We start from the raw sequence: 12601 nt of genomic DNA, 5'->3' as shown, positions 1-12601 counted from the left end.
TGAGTAAAAGTAAAGAGATCTTAATAGAAAATGACAAATGTCACCCAGTAAAATTCTGCTTGAGTAAAAGTCTAAAAGTATTTGGTTTAAATAAAATTATAAATCATTTCAAATTCCTTAAATTAAAGCAACCCAGATGGCACAATTTTTTTTTTTTTTAATTTACAGAAAGCCAGGTGCACACTAACACTCAGACACAGTTTACAAACAAAGCATGTGTGTTTAGTGAGTCCACCAGGTCAGCGGCAGTAGGGATGTTCGGTTGATAAGTGCGTGAATTTGACTATTGTCCTATTCTGCTAAGCATTCAAAATGTAATGAGTACTTTTGGGTGTCAAGAAAAATGTAGAGTAAAAAGTACAATATTTTAAGGAATGTAGCAAAGTAAAAGTAGTCAAAAATATAAATAGAGTACAGATAAAAATAACAGGTGTAGTGAAATGCTTACTTATGAGCCCCTAACCAGCAGTGCAGTTAAAAAAAAACAGAAAAATACCCCCCAAAACGACTTAAAAATAGTACTTAAGTATTTTTACACCACTATTTGTTTGTGTAGTCTGAATAAATTATGAAAATATGTAAAAATCATTATTTGAATATGTCAGTAACCAGTATAAAAAAGTGATAATTCATGGTTTGCCTGCCCTCGACAACACCCGTGCCAAATATATCCTCCAAACACCGGCTTCTCTGGCATTATCACTTAACTGCATGTTCAGTAGCCAAACGTTGTCAAATAGAGCCTATACATGACTCCTTGTTCTGCATATCGGAGGCGGTTTTCTTCTACATAACATCGTTGTCTGAACGTTACAAAAGAAACATGGTCCTGCTGAACACGACTGTGGGATGTATTCATTAACTCTTGCAACAGAAACTGTTGTGTTTAAGAACCAAACAGAGCGAAAACGAGCAGGGACCCACCTAAATTTGTCCAATAGAAACTTGTTTTTGTTGCAAAATGTTTTGCAACAGAATCAGAGTAATGAATAAACCCCTGCAGTGAAATTCATACTAAAACAATAATTCGATTAAAATAACATTTATAAAAAATTAAATAAAAATACAATTTAAAAAAAGGTTAAACTGACCAAATCATGTTTCTTCCCACACACATTTATTGGTTCAGCACAGGTTTCAGTGCTGTACATCTAAAAAGTACATTGCAATTATTACATTATTCCAAATGATCTTATTTTCAGTCATAAGATTGCCAACAATTTCAAAAGAGAAAGCCTTGGGAATGGGTGGGGAAGGATATAAGCGGCATATCCTATAGGAGCAGGTACCTACACTGCAGTTTCCCCATTTAGAGGGGTTCAGCAGAATACAGGGTAGCAAAAGTAAACTTATAGTAAAATGCATGCCTATGCCTATTCATAGGTTGTGGAATGCTCAAAGTTGCAGATAAAAATGTAAATGTTTAGAATCAGCTCGCTTGGACATAGAAGAGGAGAGTTGGTCTGTCTTGTGCAATCTATTTTGTGCTGTGAAATATGAATGTTTAGCCCTGAATGCCACTGATGAAGCATAAACAGACTGACATTGCAGGTACCAAACATTTGATCCCACTGACAAAACAGTAGCCATGTGCCACAATAGTCACCAGGAAATGGGATGGAAAGACATGTCACACACAGTAGTACTAGACATGTAAACGACACAGAAGTAGCATCCAAGGCTAGGGGGGCAGAGGAGAAAAAGGTATTTAGTCTCTGCCATGGCTCTCGAAGGAGATGGAAACAGTCTTCCAACTACTGATACAGTGGTTCTACAGAGAATTGTACGACCAGAGACAGAGCACATTGGAAAATAAAAGAACCAGTACAACCTTACGTGTTTAGTGTAAATAACTATTTACTTTTAAAGTGCAAATATTCTTCTATAACATCTAAATATATACTCTTTTTTAGCGAGACTAGGAAGTATGGTAACGCAGGACTAAATATTTTCAAATAAATTAGGCTTCATCACATTCGTAATCTCAATGATCCATTGTTAAACAGGGAAACAGACACAATAAGCCAGTGGAATGATGACTGATTTGATAGTGTAGTCAGTTGTCCCCATAGAAGTGGCTTGGTCAATATTAATCTATACTAATGTATTGGTTACTTTATAATCCACATTTGTTAGACTTTCTATGCACAGTAGGGTTGAATACCAACACATTCTTAGTAGCTATGTTTCTTGGACTGCAAGTACAGTGTGTGTGAGCTCCTTTGAGATCTGTAGTATTACTAACCTCCAACCCATATCCCTTTACCCCTACTCTGTGCCACATGGAGTAGAATGAAGCTTCCCAGAAACACTGATCTAAGGTCAGTTTTACATGCTTCCTCCAGAAGGTTAGGAATTGATGGGAGGCTAATATAAAATCTGATCCTAGATCTGTAAATAAGCACAACTTCCTACTCCACGATGCACAAAGTGCTCCCTCTATTTTTTGGCTTTGCCCTGGGCTGCCACGGCCTCCATAGCCTTCCTGACAGTTTCCTCATCCCCCAGGAACTGCATGGGCTTGACAGGCTTCAGGTTCTTGTCCAGCTCATACAGGATGGGGATGCCTGTGGGCAGGTTCAGCTCCATGATGGCTTCCTCAGACATACCTGCAGGGGGCAGCACATAGGGTTTATGGTTAATCAGTGACAACAACATAAATTAAACAATCACAACAAAGAAAGTGTAAACAAAAAAAAATAAGGAGCACACAGATGGACACTCACATTTCATATGTGCAGATTAGAATGTGTAGGAAGTAAAACGATACTACCACAGACCAGTACTTCCTAGAAACCAAGCAGAATAAATTCCAGTCCTGGGGAGAAACTGTGTGCAGGCTTTCGTTTCAGCCCAGCATAAGCACACCTGATCCGACTAATTCTGTTCATGAACAGTTGATGATTTCAAAACAGGTGTATCAGTGAAAGGCTGTAACAAAAGCCTGCACATCCTGTGGCTCTCCAGAGATCACAGTTCTAGGCAGTTCTTACTACTTACCCTCGAGATGCTTGACAATGCCCCTGAGGCTATTGCCATGGGCAGCGATGAGAATCCTCTTGCCCTGTTTGATCTGGGGCACAATCTCGTCGTTCCAGTAGGGCAGTGCCCGGGCGATGGTGTCCTTCAGGCTCTCACAGGATGGAAGCTGCTCTTCCGACAGGTCTCCATAACGACGATCCTAAATAAAAGATGGAGATATTTAGTATGTCAACAAACAGACAAAGGCCTAACAGCAACCTGGGCCTAAACCCTCATACCACCATATTGCTTTCAGTCAATCAATTGCATTTATAAAGCCCTTTTTCACCCAATTCTGATATTTTGCTCAATTATTGGCAAAATAACTGATGGGTCAAAAGACCAATTAGTAAGACATCAGAATTGCACCCCAAATCTCAGGGGTACAAATAACTTGATGGCTGGAAGTTGGAGTCATAACCATTATGCATCTCTTGAGCTGTCTGTATTCTACTGAATGGGGTTTTATTTATTTTTTACTAAATATGCTTCTGTTCAAATCTGGTTAAGAGATTGAAAGGAATGAGAGTTTTATTCAGTACATTTAGTAATTTCTTGCTTTTCTAAAGTCTACCAACACTTTACATTTCAGTAATTTTGCAGATGCTCTTATCCAGAGTGACTTACAGTAGTGAGTGCATACAGTTTCATACTGGTCCCATGTGGGAAATCAAACCCACAACCTTTGCGTTGCGAGTGCCATCTCTACCAACTGAGCTGGACAACCTTGCCAGCAGGCATGCCAGCTAAGATAGACAAGCTAGCTACTAACTCAAGTTGATTGACAGCCTGAAATGGCTAGTTATACAATTGCTAGGTGGCTAGAGGTATCATCCCCGTTTCCAATTGGCTCATTCGTCCCCCCCTCCTCTTCCCTGTAACTATTCCCCAGGTCATTGCTGTAAATGAGAATGTGTTCTCCTACTACTTACCTGGTAAATTAAGGGTACAATAAAAATAAAGAATTAAACAATTTGGGGGAAGGAAGACACCAACTGTCCAGTGCTTTTGGTTCTACATTGAACAAGTCAGACAAATTCATTGCATATTTCCATACGTTTAGCATATAAAGACCAGTAGGCCCATGCCTCTGCTAGTCCTACTTGGTGATTTTTAAACACGACCCGACAGTGCAAATGACGCTGTCACCAATTGATTCTGATCTCAGCTGAACTATATCACACTCCTCTGCAATAGATTAACTCAGAGTTGAAACACCAAAAGACCTTGATACATATACACACACCTTTTTGTTAAAGGCCCAGCGCAGTCAAACATAATTTTTTATTCACAAAATTGGTTTGCTCCTATAGACAGTAAGTCACGTGGCCATCACTTGCTATATGAAGGCATTGAAGCAGTCAGTTACTGTTCAATTTAATGTTAGAATGGGCAAAACGAATGACCTTGAGCATGGTATCATTGTCGGTGCCAGTCGTGCCGGTTCCAGTATCTCAGAAAAGGCCGGCCTCCTGGGTTTTTCCACACACAAGTGTCTAGGGATACCGAGAATGGTGCGACAATCAAAAAAAAAGTCGCAGCAGTCCTGTTGGTGAAATCAACGAGCTGTTGAGAGGTCGAAGGAGAATGGCAAGAATTGTGCAAGCTAACAAGAGGCCACAAACAAGCAAATAATGGTGCTGTACAACAGTGGTGTTCAAAACGGCATCTTGGACCGCCTAATTCATCATCCTTGTCACAGATGGGCTATTGCAGCAGACAACCACACCGAGTTCCACTCCGATCAGCTAAAAACAAGAAGCGGCTCCAGTGGACAATTGAGGAGTGGAAAAATGCTGCCTGGTCTGACAAATCCCGGTTCTTGTTGCGTCATGCTGATGGCAGTCAGGATTTGGCGTAAGAAGCATGAGTCCATGGCCTCATCCTGCCTGGTGTCAACGGTACAGGCTGGTGGCGGGGGTGTGGGGAATGTTTTCATTGACACCACTTGAGTAACTTGTCCATGCCCCAAAGAATTCAGGCTGTTCTGAAGGCAAAGATACCTAATAAACTGGCCACTGAGTGCATATTTCCACACTATGAGATTGGAATAATACTGTGAATATGGTGATAATGCCCTTTTAGCGTAAGATCGGTTTGGTGGGATGGAGTTTTGGCCTGTCTGGTGACATCACCATGTGGTAAATTAATTAAGACCAATAAGAAAGAGTTCCAAACCTCTGACAATAACAGCTAGTTTTCCCCTCCCCACTCAGACCAAAATTCTTGCTTGAATAATTGCTCCTGCTAAGAAGCAATTATTTATTGTTAACCATTGATGAATACAATCATAGTAAGGTACTTAATTGTTACCCAGAAGTGATTTGATTTTAAGATAAAAGCAGGTGCATTGGGCCTTTAAAATATGCATGTACGTACAGTGCACTTAGAAAGTATTCAGTACCCTTGACTTTTTCCACCTTGTTACATTACAGCCATATTCTACAATGGATACAATACATTATTTCCTCAATCTACACACAATAACATGAAGAGGCGTTTAGAAATGTCAAAAAAAATGAAACAGAAATACCTAATTTACATAAGTATTCAGACCTTTTGCTATGAGACTCGAAATTGCGCTCAGGTGCATCCCGTTTCAAATGATCATCCTTGAGATCTTTCTACAACTTGGAGTCCACCTGTGGTAAATTCAATTGATTGGACATGATTTGGAAAGGCACAATCCAGTTTATGAGGTCCCACAGTTGACAGTGGATGTCAGTACAAAAACCAAGCCAAGTCATGAGGTCGAAGGAATTGTCTGTAGAGCCCCGAGAAAAGGATTGTGTCGAGGCACAGATCTTGTGAAAAGTGCCAAAAAATGTCTGCGGCATTGAAGATCCCCAAGAACAGAGTCCTCAAATATTCTTAAATGTAAGAAGTTTGGAACCACAAAGACTCTTCCTAGCGCTAACCGCCCTGACAAACTGAACAATCGGGGGAGAAGGGCCTTGGTCAGAGGTGACAAAGAACCCGAGGGTCATTCTGACAGAGCTCCACTGTGGAGATGGGAGAATCTTTCAGAACGACAAACATCTCTGCAACACTCCACTAAATCAGGCATTTATAGCAGAGTGACCAGACGGAAGCCACTCTTCAAATCCAATTTATTGGTCACATACACATGGTTAGCAAATGTTAATGTGAGTGTAGCGAAATGCTTGTGCTTCTAGTTCCGACCATGCAGTAATATCTAACAATTTCACAACAAAGGAATGAATAAGAGTATGTACATATACATTTATGGATGAGCGATGGACAAACGGCATAGGCAAGATGCAGTAGATAGTATAGAGTTCAGTATATACATATACTTTCCTGACACCACACTCCGAGGGCCCTCACCTCCTCCCTGTAGGCCGTCTCGTCGTTGTTGGTAATCAAGCCTACCACTGTAGTGTCGTCTGCAAACTTGATGATTGAGTTGGAGGCGTGCATGGCCACGCAGTCATGGGTGAACAGGGAGTACAGGAAAGGACGCACCCTTGTGGGGCCCCAGTGTTGAGGAGTGTTGAGGATCAGCGGGGTGGAGATGTTGTTTCCTACCCTCACCACCTGGGGGCGTCCCTTCACAAAGTCCAGGACCCAGTTGCACAGGGCGGGGGTCGAGACCCAGGGTCTCCAGCTTAATGACGAGTTTGGAGGGCACTATGGTGTTACATGTCGAGCTGTAGTCGATGAACAGCATTCTCATATAGGTATTCCTCTTGTCCAGATGGGTTAGGGCAGTGTGATTGCAATTGCGTTGTCTATGGACCTAGTGGGGCGGTAAGCAAATTGGAGTGGGTCTAGGGTGTCAGGTAGGGTGGAGGTGATATGATCCTTGACTAGTCTCAAAGCACTTCATGATGACGGAAGTGAGTGCTACGGGGCGATAGACGTTTAGCTCAGTTACCTTAGCTTTCTTGGGAACAGGAACAATGGTGGCCCTCTTGAAGCATGTGGGAACAGCAGCCTGGGATAGGGATTGATTGAATATGTCCGTAAACACACCAGCCAGCTGGTCTGCGCATGCTCTGAGGGCGCGGCTGGGGATGCAGTCTGGGCCGGCAACCTTGCAAGGGTTAAAACATTTAAATGTTTTACTCACGTTGGCTGCGGTGAAGGAGAGCCCGCAGGTTTTGGTAGCAGGCCGTGTCGGTGGCACTGTATTGTCCTCAAAGTGAGCAAAGAAGTTGTTTAGTTTGTCTTGCTCCCAGACATTGGGGTCCCCGACAAGGCTGGTTTTCTTTTTGTAGTCCTCGATTGACTTTAGACCCTGCCACATACCTCGTGTCTGAACCATTGAATTGCAACTCTTTGTCTCTATACTGACGTTTAGCTTGTTTGATTGCTTTGGAGGGAATAGCTACACTGTTTGTGTTCGGTTATGTTTCCGTTCGCCTTGCCCTGATTAAAAGCAGTGGTTTGCGCTTTCAGTTTTGCACGAATGCTGCCATCAATCCACGGTTTCTGGTTGGGGAAGGTTTTAATATTCACCGTGGGTACATGGCCGATGCACTTGCTAATTAACTTGCTCACCGAATCAGCGTATACATCAATGTTGTTGTTTGACGCTATCCAGGAAAATATCCCAGTCCACGTAATCGAAGCAATCTTGAAGCGTGGAATCAGATTGGACGGACCAGCATTGAACAGACCTGAGCACGGGCGTTTCCGGTTTTAGTTTCTGTCTATAGGCTGGGAGCAACAAAATGGAGTCGTGGTCAGATTTGCCGAAAGGAGGGCGAGGGAAGGCTTTGTGTGCATCGCGGTAGTTAGAGTAACAATGATCCAGGATTTTGCCGCCCCGAGTCACGCATTCTATATGCTGATAAAATTAAGGGAGCCTTGTTTTCATATTTACCTTGTTAAAATCCCCAGCTAAAATAAATGCAGCCTCAGGATATGTGGTTTCCAGTTTACATAGAGTCCAATGAAGTTCTTTCAGGGCCGTCGAGGCTTGGGGGCGGTAATCATAAGGCATACACCCCCGCCCTTCTTCTTACCAGAGAGATGTTTGTTTCTGTCGGCGCGATGCGTGAAGAAACCAGGTGGCTGTACTGAATTGCGAGTGAGACATATTTCCGTGAAACAAAGAATGTTACAATCTATGATGTCTCTCTGGAAGGCAACCCTTGCTCAGATTTCATCTACCTTGTTGTCAAGAGACTGGACATTGGCAAGTAGTATACTCGGTACCGGTGGGCGATGTGCCCATTTACGGAGCCTGGCCAGAAGACCGCTCCGCCTGCTCCCTCTTGTGGCGCTGTTGTTTTTGGTCGTATGCTGGGATCCAATCCATTGGCCTGCATGGTGGACCAAACAGAGGATCCGCTTCGGGAAAGTCATATTCCTGGTCGTAATGTTGGTAAGTTGACGTTGCTCTTATATCCAATAGTTCCTCCCGGCTGTATGTAATAAGACTTAAGATTTCCCGGGGTAACAGTGTAAGAAATAACACATTAAATTATTTTTTTTAAATACTGCAGTTTCCTAAGAACGCGAAGCGAGGCGGCCATCTCTGTCGGCGCCAGTAAAAGTACATGAGTTTGCCAAAAAGCAAATAAAGCGCTCCCCTCAGCAGAACACACAATCCATAAGTTTCTGGTACTACCAGTCTCACAGAACACTGGGTTGCCATGACGGATGCCTTGGCATCTACGTAATCAGACAGCCCATACTCTGATCATCTCTCCTGTTAAGGGGTCGGTGCATCAATGAACTGGGCAAAACACTGGGCAAAACACATGGTGATACTTTGAGACGTGCTTTACTGTAGCCCTTTACTGTAGCCCTCAGAAACATACTAGCACAGGGAGAAACCCAATCGTCAACAACATTTCTCTGTCAAGACTTCCACTATAGGCTCTTCCCAATGTGAGTGAGCTGGCTTAAAGAAATATTTATATTCTGTTGTCTGATGTTATATATCAGGCAAATTCTTATCCATAATAGTGAGTGTATGTGAATGCGTGTCTGTGTGTCCCTCACCTTGCTGATGATAGTGTAGAAGTCATGGTCTGGGTCCATGGAGGGAGGAGGGATATCGAAGCTCCGCCTCCAGATCTTCACCTGAGCCTCTCCATGCTTGGCAGCAGTCTCTGACTTGTTTAACCCCGTCAGGCCACCGTAGTGGCGTTCGTTGAGGCGCCAGGTCCGGTGGACAGGAAGCCACATCTGGTCAATGCTGTCCAGACACAGCCAAAGAGTGCGGATGGCCCTCTTCAGAACTGAGGTGTAGCATACGTCAAACTCATAGCCAGCATCTGAGGAAGAGAAAGGTTGTGATCGCGTTTGATTCATGATGATTTGTAGGTGGGTGGATGGACAGATGGATCAACAGAGTAAGACTAGGAAATCAACCAATGGTCAAGTTCTGGGTTGGGACAAAAGCTTATGCTAGGTCTACAGGACCAGGAGTGGATATGATGGAGAGTACAACACCTGGACACTGCTGTAGACTATTTTTACATAATTCAAGCAAGCAATGTCATCATCCATCACTCCAGTGTTCATTTGCTAAATTGTAATTACTTTGCTTCTATGGCCTATTTATTGCCTTACTTCCTCATGCCATTTGCACACTGTATATATACTTTATATTGTGTTATTGACCGTACACTTGTTTATTCCATGTGTAACTGTTGTTGTTTGTGTCGCACTGCTTCGCTTTATCTTGGCCAGGTCGCAGTTGTAAATGAGAACTTGTTCTCAACTAGCTTACCTCGTTAAATATAGGTGAAATAAAAAAACACATTTAAAAAAACGTCACGGGTTAAATTCATCAGCTGACATAGCATGGGTTACTAGTTCTTCGTTTTGGGCCAAATATGACTTTAGTCAGAAACACCACATATTTCCCTAACCAATACCATAAGGCTTGATTGTATTACTTGTACGAAGCAGCACGTCTAGAACTGCAGGTTCACATCCTTCGGAAAAGCTCTGCCCTCAAAAGCGGTGGAGTCGGGATCTCCGTTGCTCATTTGTCCACAGTGAAAGGGGGCTGAACTAATAGGCCACCAGAGGGCATTCTATTAATATCCCGAGCGAACCGGGTTAGCGGTGATTGCATTCGATTTGGAACCGGCTGCGTCCCGGGCGTGAGCCAGGTGACCCTGTTTAGGCCACCAGCACGTTGAGTAATGAGTAGGATTCTGTGTTTACACATGCAAAAGTGATTGCATTTGATACAAAAGCTTATCTGCCTTCCCAGTGAATCATGCTGCCTTGTTGACAACATGAACGAGAGCCGAAGATTGCTGTTCGATTTGAGACAGACGCTCCTTCCTCACCGCTTTTGACCATTCACGTAGTAGGCCATAGCCGGGTGCACTTAATGGACTCCTTATTAGAACCGGGCATGGTCAAAGTTGAAATGAGGGCGTGATTGACAACCGGGAGACCACCAAAACACACCTCCATCCTATGTCAAATCGATGGAGTTGTCACGTAACGTTGCTGGTATTGGTAAAAAGTAGTTTCACATCTACATGTTTGATTGTAAATCATCAATAATAGTTGAGATCTCTTCAAGCGGCAAAAAATGTCAAACGTTCAGGCACTCAGCCTTTGAAATTGCTGTAGTCGCTGCTGCCACAGGACTTTCGATAAACAGAGAATGGAAATGTACAATCAGTCAATTGCATTAGTGAGGACACATTTGATGTGTTGTGTCTGGTATAGTATCCTACAATGTAAGTAACTAGCTGATCAAATAAAATAGAACTAGAATCCACCTTTCAGGGCCTGTCCTCCTCTCCTCGCCTCCTGTTCTCCAGTCTCGCTCAGATCGGCGTCGAACCAGCCACAAAATCGGTTCTCCTGGTTCCAGTTGCTCTCGCCGTGGCGGATCAACACCAGCTTGTAGGCGGCCATAGTGATAGAAGTCTCTTAATTTGAACAAGCTCCGTATATAAGGAGGAAACGCCGCTGTTCAAGTTGAAAAGAAGCAATAGAAAAGGCAGGACACAGCTAGCTACGTTTGACGCTAGAGGATATGAGTGATGCGATTGGATGTTTTCTCACCCTGTGTTTCACACCAATCCAATGGGATCCCGCTGCAGTAGACCTACTTCCTGAATATTTCTCGACCAATGAAATAAAGGTAGGCGGGCACAAGGTCCCATGACCTTCATAGGGAACAGTTATTTTATAGCTGTTTTGTAGTTTGATACCTACAATGTGTCTACTACCACATTTCAGTGGCATCAGAAACAACCACTGAATTTGGACTGAAAATGATGAAGGATTGTAAATGTTATGAAAGAATACTTAACTACCAGCACCCCAATCTCGCCTGATTTGTCACATTCCTTTGATCAATTGGGTGGATCATTCAGAATACGGATAATTCAGAATAATTCAGAGTCATCGCGACAGTTTAAAAAATCATCACTGCATTCTCAACCATCTTTGATGTCAAATAGGCTGATACATTTTTTTCATTTATAATTCCGTTTTACACTGAACAAAATTATAAACGCAACATGCAACAATTTCAAAGACTTTACTGAGATCATACAAGGAAAACAGTCAGTTGAAATAAACAAATTAAAATAAAAGTAAAATTTTGGGGATCTTGTATGCTAAAATTCAAAAACTCAGTTTTTGCTTTGTTATTATGGGATATTGTGTGTAGATTGATGAGGGGAAAAAACAATGTAATCCATTTTAAAATAAGGCTGTAACGTAAGAAAATGTGAAAAAGGTCAAGGGGTCTAAATACTTTTTGAATGCACTGGGTTTCTAACTCCATTGAGAAATGGTAATCAGAATCAGAGATTATGCAACAGATCTGCTTTGCTAACACTGATTGAAAAGTGTTCAGAGACTCCGCCTATAACATCGACGAGCTAACATCCTCCATCATCGGCTTCATAAGGAAATGCATCTGCGACGTTGTCCCCACAGTGAAGGTTAACTGCTTTCCCAATCAAAAGCCCTGGATTAACACAGAGGTTGGTGCTAAAATAAAGGACAGTGCTACCACATGCAGGGCTATCGCAGACAACCCTGAGGCTACGGCTGAGGAAAGGAAAAAGCACAAGATGTCCTGTTACGACCTCTGCAGAGTCATCAAATGAGCCAAAGGACAATATAGGAATAAGGTGGGCTCTGACGCCCGCCGCTTGTGGCACGGGCTATAGTCCATTACGGATTATAAAGGAATACCCAGCCATGATCTGCCCAACGATTTCTTCCAGATGAACTCAATGCATTTTATGTATGCTTCGGCAATAACGACGTGCGTGAGGGCCCCCACCCACCCAGAGGACTGGGAGATCGCGCTCTCCAAGGCCGACATGAAGTCAACATTCGTAAGGCCGCAGGACCTGAATATATTCCAGGACAGATTCTCAGAGCATGCACAGGTCAACTGTCAGGCATATTCAATGTAATTTTCATCCTCTCCTTGTCCCAGCCTATAATCCCCATGTCTTAAAATGACTACTTTTATTCCTGTTCCCAAGAACTCTAAGGCTTCATGCCACAACTACTACCACACTGTAGCACTCACATACATACTACTTTACTCATCTCATATGTATATACTGTATTCTATTCTACTGTATTTTAGTCACTCTAACATTCT

The 12601-nt window shown here is 42.8% G+C and overlaps 1 protein-coding gene across 1 annotated transcript; it reads right to left on the bottom strand.

Moving 5' to 3' along the window:
* Positions 1–444: 444 nt before the first annotated feature.
* Positions 445–11030, bottom strand: LOC110502667 (phosphoglycerate mutase 1). Its single transcript, XM_021580884.2, has 4 exons — positions 10746–11030; positions 8998–9272; positions 3001–3181; positions 445–2609 (listed from the first exon to the last, which is right to left on the bottom strand). Exons 1-4 carry the CDS (start codon positions 10882–10884, stop codon positions 2440–2442), a joined length of 765 nt encoding a protein of 254 aa, XP_021436559.1. The 5' UTR covers positions 10885–11030; the 3' UTR covers positions 445–2439.
* Between the last annotated feature and the right edge of the window lie 1571 nt (positions 11031–12601).

This window comes from Oncorhynchus mykiss, chromosome 23, assembly GCF_013265735.2.
Source record: "Oncorhynchus mykiss isolate Arlee chromosome 23, USDA_OmykA_1.1, whole genome shotgun sequence".
NCBI classification, from domain to species: Eukaryota; Metazoa; Chordata; class Actinopteri; order Salmoniformes; family Salmonidae; genus Oncorhynchus; species Oncorhynchus mykiss.
The sequence above is the reverse complement of the archived record's forward strand: the minus strand, read 5'-3'. Positions and strand labels throughout refer to the sequence as shown.

Bases quoted from the DNA above. Each gene is read 5' to 3' on its own strand.
- LOC110502667 (XM_021580884.2), bottom strand. From the start codon at position 10,884: ATGGCCGCCTACAAGCTGGTGTTGATCCGCCACGGCGAGAGCAACTGG. The intron at 9,273-10,745 runs GTGGATTCTAGT...TCTCTTCCTCAG, and splicing joins AGGAGGACAGGCCCTGAAAG to ATGCTGGCTATGAGTTTGAC. The intron at 2,610-3,000 runs GTAAGTAGTAAG...TGCCCCCTGCAG, and splicing joins CATTGTCAAGCATCTCGAGG to GTATGTCTGAGGAAGCCATC.